Below are 14,691 nucleotides of genomic sequence, written 5' to 3' on the forward strand. Positions count from 1 at the left end.
TTTACACAAAACAAGTGTACTGAACAGTCTAATACAGACTCAGTAGTAAGTACTTGAAGGTTGCTAGAGCAGGTCAGGAGATTGGGAAAGCTCCACATTCTTAGTGCTATTTAATTTTTCACATCCCTTTCATGATTACCACAGCAAACAGGGTTTACGATGGGAAGGTAAAAGAGAGCCCCAGGGTGCCTGTGGTGGGCAGGCCTCATGGTACATCCACAGTGAAGGTCCCTGGGATTACATGAGGCAGTATGAAGGCTCTGGATAGTCACTCATTCCGCCAATATTTATTAAGAACCCACCATGTGCCAGTGGTAAACTATACATCTCGCCATCTCACATCTCTTTCGCAAAGCAGAAGAGAATGCCTATTTCATGGAGCATATACGTTAGTGGGGTGAGATCATACATATATTTGTACATAGTCTGTCCTGTGATAATAAGAATTATGAAGAAAGATAAAGCAAGTGACAGGGACAGAGAGTCACTGAGAGAGCATTGGTGTGGGAGGTCACTATTTATCATAGGTTGGTTAGGGAAGGCCTCTCTGGTCAGATGACTTGTGAGCTGACAGCTGACTATACGCAGGCCACTGATGAAGTGAGAAGAAGGTTCATGGAACTAAATGAGGGAAGAACTTTCCAGGCAGAAGGAATGTAAAGGTGCAGGTTGTCTGAGCACAGCAAGTGGAGGGATTAGAAACTATGACAGATACATTTGTGCCATGTAAGTGTACCACCAGTTCCACAGAGAGAAGTGTTTAATGACAGGAAAAAAGAACACCTACTTTTTTTGGTCTATATACACATTTACAAAGAGTAATACTTTAATAAAAGGTCCATCTAGGAGTGCCCGGGTGGCTCAGTCAGTGAAGCTTCTGACACTTGATTTTGGCAGGTCGTGATCTCACAGTTGTGAGATCAAGTCCCTCCATGGGCCCTGTGCTGGGTATGGAACCTCACGCAGGCTGGTGCTCTGCTCCCCAGCTGGTGCTCTTTCTATAACAAATAAAAATAGAAAGGAAGGAAGGAAGGAAGGAAGGGAGGAAGGGAGGAGGAAAGGAAGGAAGTTTGGTCTTGAAACCAGCACTGTCAACATAAGATTCTTTAGCCATGAATCTCTTCATCCCTATACACTATGTGGCATAGCCTAACACACTACAGCAACGGCTCCCTTCCTTACAAGCTGAGTAATGGAGTTCCTCAGTTCAGTCTGGTGCCCATTAACGAGTCTAGGATCCTTAAGAAACAAATGTTTCCACTTTCCTGGCGCATTAAGGATACTGCGGGCAGCAGGCCTGTCTTAATCAGTTCCGGCTGCTTTGACAAAATACCAGAGACCTGAAGGACTTAAACAACAAATGTTCATTTGTCACACTTCTGGCAGCCGGGAAGGAGCACCGACATGGAGGTGCCAGCAGATTCGGTTCCTGGTTCGAGGTCTCTTGCTCACAGCAGTTTTCTTCCTGTACCCTCACATGGTAGAAAGACAGAGTGCTGGTCCCCTCTTCTTCTTATAAGGGCACTAACCTCGTTATAAGAGCCCCACCCTTAAGACCTCACATAACCCTAATTCCCTCACAAAGGCCTCACCCCTAAATGCCATCCCTTTGGAGATTGGGGCTTTTACATATGGATATGAGGGAACACATTTAGTTCATAACAGGACGTTGTTTTCTTCAATCAGAATTAGCATATTTAAGCAAGTAATTTTAGATAGATGTTAGGTTAATAGCAAGAGAAGAGAGAAAAAGGAGAAATATGAAAAAAATAAAAGATATAATTCCATGTAAATTATATTTACTAACTTTTCAGCATGTAGTGGACATTTAATTTTGAAATTGTAAATTTATAATTTCATGAATTATGAAAATAAGTCCTGTCACACACATAACTTACATGAATTATTACATACATGAATACTTAACAGTGTTTTTATTTTGTTTCTATCCTTTACATAATTGAGAAATTATTATTATGACAGACTAAAATAAATGAATGGAAGATGAACATAGGCTTGTTAGTATATTGTGATAAACACTGTCACTCAGATTTTGTGCTCATTTTTTTTTTACTTTTATATACAATATTCTGTTCATTATTAATTAACCTCTAAAATCTTGTCGCTTTCTTTTAGGGTTTTTTTATCTTGAATTGTCCAGACTTAACACCTTTGGCTTCCCAACTGATATATCTTAACTTATCCTTTAATGATATCAGTGAATTTCCCACAGAAGTGAGTCCATTTTTATCATTGGTATATATTGCAGTAATTTATTTTTAATTTTACTTTTTATTTTACTGTCTTTTCAAGAATAATGTCTTATTAATAATAATCATAACAAAAAATAGACACTTATGATACCCTGGAAAAGAGTGAAAGAAGAGATAATGATACAGCCAATTAATGTTCCTTTGCTGATTCTACTACATTAGTTCAAAGGGCTTACAAAATGTAACAAATCAAGAGAGATCTGTACACTTTACCATGCCACTCATTTTTGTTTCTCTTTTCTGTTTCTCAGATATTTTGCCTTAAAAATTTACAACTACTGTTCCTGAGAAATAATCCAATCAAAGAAATCCCTTCCGAAATTCAACAACTTAAGTTCCTTAGAGTTTTCAGCATTGCCTTTAACTTGATTACTACTCTTCCACCTGGGTAAGGTCGGTAGCCTGAAACTATAAACACAGAAAAAAGTTTATATTTAGAAAGAGATCAATTTTCCTTTTGAAGGCTGCTGGCAATGTATCAGCCATCGAATAATTCGTATTTTGTTCTGATTCACTGATTTGCTTCTTATTATTGTGTTAAAAGTGATCCTACCAGCTACATAGACGCCAATTCTTATGGGGCCAAGGCTAGCGAGTGCACATCTAGAGATCCATTATTTGAGTATGGATTAAACGAACACATACCATATAAAGAAGCTCTTATCCCTTGACAGCCTTTTTTGGAAAGGCTGAATATGGAATTAAGAAATCTAGACTTTTAACCTCAAAATCGGTAATGATCTGTTTTATCTGGAGAAAGTCACTTAAGCTTCTTGGTCTCAATTTCCTAATATATAAACTAAGAAATTAGCTAGGATAATACCTAAGGTTCTGTAATAGGAATGTTTGGGTATAAAAGAGATGAGTTTCCCCCCCCCCACATATGTATGGACAGGTAATTATTTAACCCCTAATGAAAATTTTAAACCAAAATCGTAACCAAATACAAAACAAGATACGTCTTCCAGTTAGAGTTTAGCAAACTGAACGTGAGTTAAGGGCAAAGGGACAGGGGCTCGTAAATAGTTGAACAACATTTTGTAAAGACGATTCTCACAGTAATTAAGGGACTGCATCAAAATTCATTTATAAAATTGTTCGCCCAGCATTGTTTGTAACTAACAATCCAACAAATTCTACATTCACAAACTATATAATTATTCAGCCATTTAAAACACTAAGTAAGAATACTGCATTTTGTGTATTTCATTTCTGTTTAAATCATCTGTATTTTTCAACAGTAACATAAATTGCATTTTCTCTGCCTTGATACTAGAAACAGCTATTTCTCTAAGGAAACCCTGCTTTCTTTTTATTGAAAGATCCTGTTTAAAACTTGAGATCTGAGTGTCAGATGTCCCATTGCTATTGGGACAACTTGCTTCTAGACACTCCCTGTGAACAGAACTAAGTAATATATGTGTGTATACTAATCTGTGTCTACACACAGATCTATAATTATTTCTGTGTGTGTGTGTGTGTGTGTGTGTGTGTGTGTGTGTGTAGATAGAAAGATAGATAGATGCCCCTCCCCAGCTCACTCTGTCTCTGTCTCTCAAAAATAAATAAACATTAAAAAAATGTTTTAAGTAAACAAAATGTAAAACTTCTTTTTTAAATGTTTATTTATTTTTGAGAGAGAGAGAGAGAGAGAGAAAGAAAGAGGAGAGGCACAAGTGGGGGAGGGGCAGAGAGAGAGGGAGACACAGAATCTGAAGCAGGCTCCAGGCTCTGAGCTGTCAGCACAGAGCCCAATGCGGGGCTCAGACTCATGGACTGAGAGATCATGACCTGAACCCAAGTCCAGTGCTTAACTGACTGGGCCACCCAGGCGCCCCAAAATATAAAAATTCTTAAAGCAACTACAACTCGTTCATAAATAGAGGGTCAACGTTGTTCACTATTTAGAGATTAAACAAATTAGTTTGAAATATTGGTTAACTAACTATTGGTTATAATCAAAAAGTTTTAAGGAGCTATTTCTCAATAATATTAGTGTTTCTAAAGTAAAGTCGTGTATTTTTTTTATTAGATAACAGGTCATGTATGTATATCAGGGGAAGATTGACAGCACAGCACAAATTCCCCGAGGCCTAAATTTTTGTTGCTACAATTTTGCTTTGAGCTGCTTAGGGCATCTGGTATAAAGCAAAAGCAGGTAGGAAAGGCCCAGTTCTGGAGGCACAAAGAACGGGGTTCTCACTCTAGCTATGCCTTTAGGCTCCTGGAGTTATAGTTATGTCCTTGATTATACAACGTAAAGGTGTAATCAACTCTCTCAGGTTAAATGGTTGAAGTTTTGTAACCACGGAAAGCCCTTTGTCTATTTAGTTTTCTTGTAAAATAAAGATAATACATCATTTCAAAAACCCAAAAGGTCTCTTCTTTTCTTCAAAGCTTTGAGATAGCATTTGCTCATGAAATATGTTTTCATTGTTCATTTAAGGGGTAACGACATCACCAAAATGTGTCTCTCTCCTTTCGTTTTCGTTTTTTTTTCCTCTTTCTTTTTTGGTTCTTGTCTTTTCCATCCCAAAGCCTACCTGGGGGTCCTCACAGCCTCTAGAAAGAACCAACTCTGCTGCCTCCCTGATTTCGGACCTCTGGCCTCCGGAACTGTGAGAGTGTAAATGTCCATTGCTCCCCGCCACCTGGCTGTGGTCACTTACTACATCAGCTCTAGGAAACTAACACAGCAACCAAGAAAATAGCATATCCAAGTGTGTTAGAAATTTCTCAGGTGGCTTTTCTGTGTGGAGCTTTATCCACTCTGAACACTTCAAAGCAGTCTTAAAGGATAAATGGATTCTTATAGGAACTTTGATTGTAATTACGCCACCTATAATGAAAAGAAGACCATAAATTTCAAGATCTTAGAAAAATAGAGTTTCTCTATACTTCTACCTATTTACTTAAATATTTAGTTCTTTAATCACGCCCAGTAATACAAACATGTAATCATTTTAAATTTCATTTTCTTTTTCTATTTAAGGTTGTTTTCTTTGACCTATCTTGAGGAACTTGATATTTCCTACAATAGTATTGCTTCTATTTCAAACGAAATCCAGAAACTCAGGTATTTTGGATGTAGTGAGTATACACGGTCATATGCCCTATAGGGGTATTTTTGGTAATGATTGTGTAGGAGAAAACTGAGTTCTTTCATATATTTAATAGCCATAAAACATAATATGTGAAAGCATAAAGTTTACAAAAACATAATTTGAATAATTGGTATTTTAAAGACATAACATTTCAAGATATAACATTTTCAGTGATTGTTTAAAAGCTGTGCTGATTGGGGCGCCTGGGTGGCTCGGTTAAAAGCCGTACTGATGGCTGCTTAATAGAATGACAAGGTAAGTTTGTTCATTTTTCTGTGTGTGCACCTGTGTTCTCACCAGTCTTGTTTATTTTGGGTAAGGATATACATATACACAGTGGAATCTTAATACCAGGGACACCCCCCGCTGCTTGGCAATAATACCAAGGATAAGAGACCAAAAATAACAAAAGATGTTCCCATTGTTCTTACTGCTCAGGACATTTCAAGGGTTTTGGGAGTTGTGAGCTAGGAACTATGGATAAAGACCAAATACATATTTCTTGTAAATCCCAACATCACATCTGGCTTTTCCGGAACTCAATGAACTCTTTTAACCACCATCTTAAAGTTTTTCATTTTCAGCTGAAGAAATGTGTTTAACCATCGCATCTTCTCCTCCTTCTGGTTTCATTTTGTCTTCCTACAACACCTACTATTTATCTGTTAGGTCTCTGGGTTCTATCTTCTGTGGCATCTATATATTTTTTCACATGATTTTTCTTCATATTTTTGCTCTGTTGAGTTACTTCTTCTACTTTGTCTTTGCCTCTAATTCAGATCTTTCTGAAGACCATGTTCTTCAGTTCATCCACTGAATTCTTTAGTTTTATAAATCATAGGTTTGGGTTCAAGAGTGTGTGTGTGTGTGTGTGTGCGCGCGTGCATCTTATTAAGTGAATTTTATGGAGTTCTACCCCCACCCCAACTTCTGCGCCTCCACAGAGTGTGAGCGCCTCAGGATCGCTGCTGTGTGTTTGCTCTTTTTTCTCTCCTGGTTGCTCTGCCTTTTGCTCGGGCCGAAGGCGGTCTCAGAGCGCCCTTCAGACGGCCAGCGTGTGACAGGACGAGGTGTCGGCTCCGTGGGGCGCACGGCTACAAAGGCCACCTCACCGTGGAGCTCTTAGAGCTTTGAAGATTGCTTAGCCTCTCAAAGTGCCCGGAACTCGCAGAGAGGAAAGAGGAACTCCATCTGGTGGCGCCTCTACGGTAAAGAACTCAGGCAGGGCAGCCTCCCCCAGGGGCGTCTGGGGACCCTCGCTGGCATTTCCCGAGAGGACACCGCACTTATTATCCGTGTCCATTGGGCTCTCTGCTGCTGGCCCCGAGGCTTGTGTTTGGTGTAGAGGGAGAAAAGTGACCATGCCACTCCCTCCTGGGGAACCAGAGCGAAGGTACAGTGACAGTAGTCAAACTGTGGCTGAGGAATGAAGACCATTGATGGCTCTTCCTAGCCTCATTGTTTTAAATCCCTTTTTTGACCATGTTTAATTTTTTTTTTCCAGAGAGCGCAGTAGGGAAGAGGGGCAGGGGGGGGTAGAAAGAGAATCTCATGAGTCTGGAGCCTGACGCGTGGCTCTGTCTCCACCACCTTCTGGGATCATGACCTGAACCGAAATCAAGACTCAGATGCTCATCTGACTGCACCACCCAGGCGCCCTGATCACATTTAAGTATGGTGAGCCGGAGTCAGAACTGAAGAATGTGTGTGGAGGAGAAACTAGGCTGCACGTGAATCTCCAGAGCTCCCCGCCCCTCGTTTCACAAGTCCTCCTTTCAACCTCTTCTCTCCCAGTACATTGGACAAGTTGGACCAGCCTTTGATTTGTTTCTATGTGGCCCTCATAGACAGATACTTTCCTGCCTGTCTCCAGCACTCACCAGAAAGGAGATGAGTGACTGTAAAACACATCATCACGACAAGTAGTATAAATGAGAAAGCCAGTAGCATCGAGTCTCTTTCAACAAGGAAATCGGGACTGTCAGGATCACGAACACAGTAAAACCAAGGGGACTCGGGATGAGAAGTCCATGAGCAACACAGCACGTGATCCGTGGGACGGTGCTAATTTCACTGTTCTGAGTAGGCTTGTATGAGAAAATAGGTACTGATGTTCAATTTGTCAATGAAAATATATTCTTTCTCTGTATCATTGTATTGTATTATTTCTTTTCCCATAATGACATGTTGCAAAGACCAAAAACATATGCTTTAACTCTGCTATTCACACAAACGCACTTAATGGCATAATAATATGCCTTTCAGTTGCTTTTTAATTCTCTGATTCTAAGGAAATACTTCCACACTTGTATTTTCTCGCTAAGTGTGATGCTAATTTTCAGGAACATTCGGACAGAATTTTACTTCAGTGTTATAAATTGGATAAATACCTTTTAAATTTGGTTTCCCTTATTTGCAGACTACTTGAAAAACTGAATGTTGATGGGACCGAGCTGACTACTTTTCCACCTGCAATTTTGAAGCTTAACCTGAAAAAACTCCAGTTTGAGAATACTTTCACTCACCCTACTTTTTGGAAAGAGAATTCTTTGAATAGCCCCCCGTGTCTTACACATCTTTCTTCTTTGTTCTTTTTAAAAAATAATCTACATAAACACTACGAAGTGATCCCAGTGGAAATTCAGAAGCTGCTAGAATGGTGAGCAAATTCTGAAGCCCTTTTAAGAAAAATACACCCTTATGCATTTAAAATGTTATTCAATAAACAGTCCTACTCTTAGCACACACACCACCCCACACCCTCAGACATGCATAAAATGCATCACCTTTCTCCTTCTGGCTCTTTGGGCACCACAATGGAGTCTGAATTCCGACGTTTGCTAATATTATTGTTACTACTTAATTCCAGTGTGAGTTACAAATTACTGAGGTGTAGCTGGCAACATTGTTGTAGTGTTAATCTTTTCTGTGAATTCCTAAGGACATAGAAGTGGGTCCTTCCAAGAAAGGATTCTTTGGTCCCAGGCACACTATGCAAGGAAATGCTTATACTCTAGCTTCCGAGAGACCAGGAAGAGACCAGACATATTTAGAGCAGCTCCTCCTCCTCAGGGATCAGTGGCCAGTGTGAGGATCATCGCCTCATCTCAGAACTTGGGTTTTTAAACCCCATGCACTGGCAGTCCACTCCGCTTATCTCTTATTTCCTGCAGGTAGTGTAAATCTGTTTTTACACTCATCAGTGCTTATATTATTGATTTAACAAATATTTGTTGTATGCTTAAGTAAAATTTTCTAGGAATATATAAATTACCAATATAAAAGGCAGGAAGCCTAAACAGATGAGTAGTCTACCAAGCAATTGAAGAAAGTGATTAAGAAACTACCAATAAAAAGGGACCAGGACCCAAAGTTCCATTTTAGTGCATTGAGATGTCAGTGCTCATGAGATTCAACTTCACATGAAAAATTAAGAAAAATCTCAAAATATAAAAAGTTTTCTAAAGAAATAAACCAAACTAGTGAGTAACAATTTGAATTCACCACAAAGTAGTGGAGCTGAACCTGACATTCCTCAAATCTGTATCCAAGAGCGGGCTCCGTGTCCCCAAGCAGTAAATACCTTTTTTCCAGCTGAACAAATGTTTTTGACAGAAAAACCCTCAGTTTAGCCCTGGAGATTCCAGAAAATTAAGTTAAATTGAACATTATCTCATAATTTAAAGAAATATCCAAATACACAAGGAAATGAGCCAGCAAGAGTAAAAGTCAGCAAAATCACTCAACAGGTACAAATCTCCGAGGATCCAAGATATTAGAACTTTCCAGAATATGAAATACCCATTATAAGGGTTTAAAGTAATAAAATGTCATTTCAATTTTAAAAATGGTCAAGAAATAAAAGACCACCAATTATGGGCAAGCACATACGAAAAAGAAATTTCATTTTATTTATTATTTATTTAAACATTTTCGCACGTGTGTTTGCTTATTTTTGAGAGAGGGAGAGAGAGAGCGTGAGCAGGAGAGGGGCAGAGAGAGAGGGGGACACAGGATCCAAAGCAGGCTGCAGGCTCCCAGCTGTCAGTACAGAGCCCAATGCAGGGCTCAAACCCAGGAACTGAACCGTGAGATCATGACCCGAGCCAGTCAGCCGCTCAACCAACCGAGCCACCCACCCAGGCATACCTATTTATTTACTTTTTTAAAAAATTTGTTTTTATGTCTTTATTTTATTTTGAGAGAGAGAGAGGCAGAGAGTGAGCGGGCGAGGGACGGGGGTGGGTTAAGACACAGAATCTGAAACAGGCTCCAGGCTCTGGGCTGTCCAGAGTCCCTGCAGGGCTCGAACTCAGGTCATGACCTGAGCCCAAGTCAAAGGTTTAACCAACTGAGCCACCCAGGTGCTCCTGAAAAAGAAAATTTAAATGAAATGAAATTCTAGAAACTAAAAGTGTAACAGTGGAAATTAACTCAGTGCATGGGTTAAATAGGCTATTATACAGACATGCAGGGGGATCTGAGGAGTATTGTGTCTATGCAGACAGGAGGTAAAGAGATATTAATACATACCCTAACACAGAAGTAGAGTCCCAGAGAGTTCTGTGAATTTTCAGAAGTAATGAAAGTAAGTAACACACCTTCTAGACACCAAAGACAAAGGCAAAGACTTTTAAAATCAGGTAAAGGGGAAAAGGCCACTTATTAAGAATAAAAAGTCAACCGCTAGCAACAGTGTAACAATAACTGAAAACATGATACTTTGCCCAGCACAGCTAACCTGCAAGAACAAAGGAGAAACAATGGCATTTCAGAGAAAATAAAATAGAGAATTTACTCCCCCTAGATTTTCACTAAAGCAACTTGCAAAGGATGCACATCAGGAGAAAGGAAAATGACTCCAGAAGCAAGTTCTGAGATGTAAAAAGGAATGGAGGGAAAAGAAATTGGAAATACGTGGATAAACAAACATGATCTCTAGGATCTAGGAAATAATAATAACAACAATGTCTATCATGTGGTGTTAAAAAGAAGCTATAATCAAAACTAGACATCAAAAAAAAATAGAGATGTAATATTTAAGTAATACTTTTTATAAAGAAACATAATGTACCTAGAAATATATCAAGTGAAATATGTGTATGGTATTTACAGAGAGAAAACTTAAAATGACAGAAAAATAAAGAAGCTTGAATGAAATAAATACAAATTCAGATAATATGATCCAACACCAAAAATATATTCGTTCTCCCCAAGTAGAGCTGTATGTTCAATGTATTTCTGGTCAAAATCGCAACAGAATCTCTTGAGAAACTTGATAAGCTGTCTATAAAATGTGTAAGGAAGAGAAGAGACTCCAAAATAGCTAAGGCAAGCCTGAAAATAAAAAATATTAACATGAAGGTCCTCGTTGGTTTTTACCTGGTCAGATATGAACACTTATTATAAAGTCAGAGTCAGAAAAACACAGCTGGCGTTATGTGCAACGAAAGACAAATTAACCAATGGAAGAGACTACCTAGTCCAGTTACGTCCTCCTGCATGTGCGAAAGCTTGGCATTGGGGCAAAATGGCACTGTGCATCAGTAGGGAGAGGAGAGACTTTTCAATAAATAATGCTGAGATATTTGTTCATCTCCAAGGGGAAAATGCATCATTAGATTTCTTGCAATGTGTCTGTCCCTATCATATGCAAAATCAGTTCCAGTTGTATTAATAATGTAAATACGAAAAACAAAACTTTAAAGCCTTTACAAGCAAGTAGAGGAGACTAATCTGTATGATTTCATGATAGGGGAAGATGCCTTAAACCAAACAAAAATAGAAACAGTAAAGCCAAATTTTATAAATTTGACAAAAGTGTAATAGGATACCTATAAAATTAAGAGACAAGCCACTGATATTACAAGGCATATAGCCGTTGAAACATATGTATGTCTGTCACAAATCAATAAGAAAAGATATAACCAATAACAAGTATCATTCATTAACGAGGATACAGAGAGCTGATAAGCATGAAGAACTTTAACTCTTCCTGGTAATCAAGGAACTGAGATACCGCATACCAACAATAGGTTTTTTTGTTACCTATTTAATCACGGTTAAGAAGATTGACATTTAATGTTGGCTTTGGATGTCCCCAAACTGGATTATCATGTGGCACTGTAAGTTGGCGAAAGCTTTGTGGAAGACATTTTGACACTATCCTGCTTACCCCTTGAAACAGAACTTTAGGTCTTCAGAATCTGCCTTAACATGGAGCAAAACAAAATGGCCGCCATAAAAAGTTGTCCGAGACATCCTGTTAACTCTTTTGAGATTTTATACATGCATAAAAATTAACATGTATACATTTTTATATCAATTTTTTATTTCTTAAATTTAAAATTGGTAAATCATATCGATGTCTACACCACCAAGAAAGTCTGAGTGCACACCCCCCCCCCCCGCCGCCGGCCGCCCATGGTTCTCATCCACACCAAACTTCCTGCGGGCAGACTTTTCCATTGGGCCGATCAGATGATTACAAAATGGGATCCATAGTCTCCGATGGCGACTGAGGTTGAGAAGCTAGGCTTCTCAGTGTGCTCTCGTGCTCTCGACCTTCAAGTTTCTTCTTCTGTGAAGAGTCTGTTCATGCAAATGGGATAATGGGTTGACGGCCTTTTTTTTTTTTAACTGATTTGTGAGCATCTAAAAATACATGCAGACACTAATCCTATATCAAGTTATGGTAGTGCCTTTATTTTAAAAATGATATCTTTATTTTCGAATTCTAAAAATAATACGTAGTTCTTATAGAAAATTTGGAAACCACAGAAAAACTTTAGAAAGACATTTAAAATGTCCTGTGACCATACTGACCAAGAATAAGTACTGTTTTCTATCTGTAGTCTATCCTTAGAGTGTTTTCTTGCTATACATCTAGACCTTTTTGTTTTAGAAAACTAGGATTGTTTTATATACATGTATCTATTTTTTAGCATTTAATTTTTACTTCTGTATGTTTTAGCTCCTTAATTAGATGGTAAAATCAATAATGATAAAGGTCCTACTTTAAACTACTTTGCACAGCATCAAGCAAGATGTCCTTTCTTTAGTAAATATTTACTAAATATTTATTTTATGTTATCTCCCCTGCAGCCCATCTAGATGCGAATGGTGTCAAGGTCCCATGTTTGGTGAAGGTTTTCGAGTTATCCAATCCTGTGATATTTTTGGAGCAACATACCTTCCTGTTTTGTATCATGTCTGTTCTTCTTACTGCTATAGAAAAGTAAAGGAAAGCAATTTCATTTTAAAGAACGTTCCCAACAAAAGAACAGCTCTAAATTCTGAGTTGAGAAGTCCTACCATAATTTAGGTGTCCCACTTTAAGAGCCATTAAAGTTTATGTATGTAGTGATTCATTTCTTTGAGAGTACAGGTTCTGTCTTCTGTGACTCATCTTTGTAATCCCAGCTCCTTTTGAAACTTTGTGACTGTTAGGGAATTGTTGAAGAATAATTACTTTAGGAAGATTAGTAAAGGTCTTTGGATTTCAATGAAGATCTAGAAATTTCTTTTATCACATGTTTGCTGTAAAGCTGAAATGATAGAATCCTTTGCACAAAAGGATTTATCTTACAAGTGGCATTTTTGTGCATCTATTCCAAGTGATGATAGCATTTCAAAGTCATCAGTGGGATTTGTGCCTCATATGGGTTCAAAGCCATGTACCCAAGTTCTCTCTGAATCCTGTTTGTGAATTTTTCTAGAAATCTGTCCAGTGCCAATCATCTCAATTGTGGATTGTTTTAAGAATAAAAGATTCATTCCAGTCCTAAATTTAGTTGTTTGAATTCATTACTTAGGTTTACAATCGCTCAGTTATCTTGACCTTCATCTCATAAAGCCTGATTTCATAGGCCAGGGCTAGCATTCACAGGGCCTTCAAAGATAGCTTGGCAATTGGGGTGCCTGGGTGGCTCAGTTGGTTAAGCATCCGACTTCGGCTCAGGTCATGATATCATGGTTCATGAGTTCAAGGCACACATCAGGCTCTGTGCTGACAGCTCAGAGCCTGGAGCCTGCTTGGATTCTGTGTGTGTGTCTCTCTCTCTGCCCTTCCCCCGTTCATGCTTTGTCTCTGTCTCTATGTGTCTCTCTTTCTCTCAAAAATAAATAAACACTAAAAAAAAAAAAAAGATAGCCCGGCAAGAAAATAAAGTTAACACTTACAAAATTATGTTGTAAAGCAACATATGCCTACAGTAGAACTTGAGGCTTTAAGAATTAGTGTTTGGTAAGAGCATTTTGATACAACAAGCAAGTGAGTATCAGGACAGCACAGAATTGTTTCATATGTGGCTTAGTTTTATGTGTATCCAAAATGCCATTGTTAATGATGAAACTTGATGAAATCACATGTTTGAAATTTATACAGGTATCTTATCTTTAGAGAATGTCAGAAAATTCACATCACATCAGGTGTGTGTTTCACTTAGTAACATTTAAATCAAAGACAAAATAAACCAGGCAAAATATTTTTTCTGTTGATTTCAATAAATTGAGATACTTATATTCATCTCCTTGAGTCTCAGTTTCATTTTAAGCAGAAATAAGAACCCACGCTTGAGAAGTATACACCATATTCACCAGCAAAAGAATGAAATTATTTACACAGAAGTAACTACCATATCACACATGTAATCTAGACAGGGATATTTATAGCTTAATAACAAATGTATTAAAATGTAACATATACATGATTATAAAACAAGACAAAAATAAGATTAAATCCTAGTGACATATAGTCAATTAATAGTTACCTTTGTCCTTGAAATATTTCTGGGAGGAAAAAGTACATTAATTTAAACAATGTTGATTTTTGCTTTGAGTAACAGAGTGATATCACATGGAGATAGAGGATGAAATAAACTGAGATAGGAAAGAAAGAGTAGGTTTCCAGGGAAATTACAATATCTTAGAGATGTTGCAGAAAAATAAATGTACATGACATTTTGACAAATATGAGCTTAGAGCCCAATCTTGTTATTTCCTCATGATTAGTGTAAACCTTGAATCTAAGTGATCTCAGACATATTTATTACACAAATAAGTTCTCCTTGTTACATCATCTAGTGAAAATTAGAGATAACCCTTTTGACATGTGTATGTGTATATGTGCACACTTACATATTACTTTCTTTTTAAAATGGAATTATTTCCTCACACCTCACACGACAATTAATTTCTGGATTCCTAAAGGTCTAATTTGAAAGTATAAATGGATAAATAGGGTCTTAAAAATTAGAATGTGAAGGATCTTTTTTAAGCAGGAAATGAAACCCAAAAGAAAAGATGAACAGATT

General features: G+C 37.9%; 1 protein-coding gene across 1 annotated transcript in view; it reads left to right on the forward strand.

The window, feature by feature from the left end:
- LRRC63 (leucine rich repeat containing 63) overlaps window positions 1-13,165 on the forward strand; it is a 31,058-nt gene extending 17,893 nt beyond the window's left edge. Inside the window, exons 5-9 of the mRNA XM_029938463.1 lie at window positions 2,137-2,235; window positions 2,525-2,661; window positions 5,266-5,349; window positions 7,797-8,036; window positions 12,482-13,165. Coding sequence (XP_029794323.1) covers window positions 2,137-2,235; window positions 2,525-2,661; window positions 5,266-5,349; window positions 7,797-8,036; window positions 12,482-12,701 — 780 coding nt within the window. The 3' untranslated portion in view covers window positions 12,702-13,165. The remainder of the gene's footprint in view (window positions 1-2,136; window positions 2,236-2,524; window positions 2,662-5,265; window positions 5,350-7,796; window positions 8,037-12,481) is intronic.
- The last annotated feature ends 1,526 nt before the right edge of the window (window positions 13,166-14,691 follow it).

The sequence above is a fragment of the Suricata suricatta genome, chromosome 4, assembly GCF_006229205.1.
Source record: "Suricata suricatta isolate VVHF042 chromosome 4, meerkat_22Aug2017_6uvM2_HiC, whole genome shotgun sequence".
Taxonomy (NCBI): Eukaryota; Metazoa; Chordata; class Mammalia; order Carnivora; family Herpestidae; genus Suricata; species Suricata suricatta.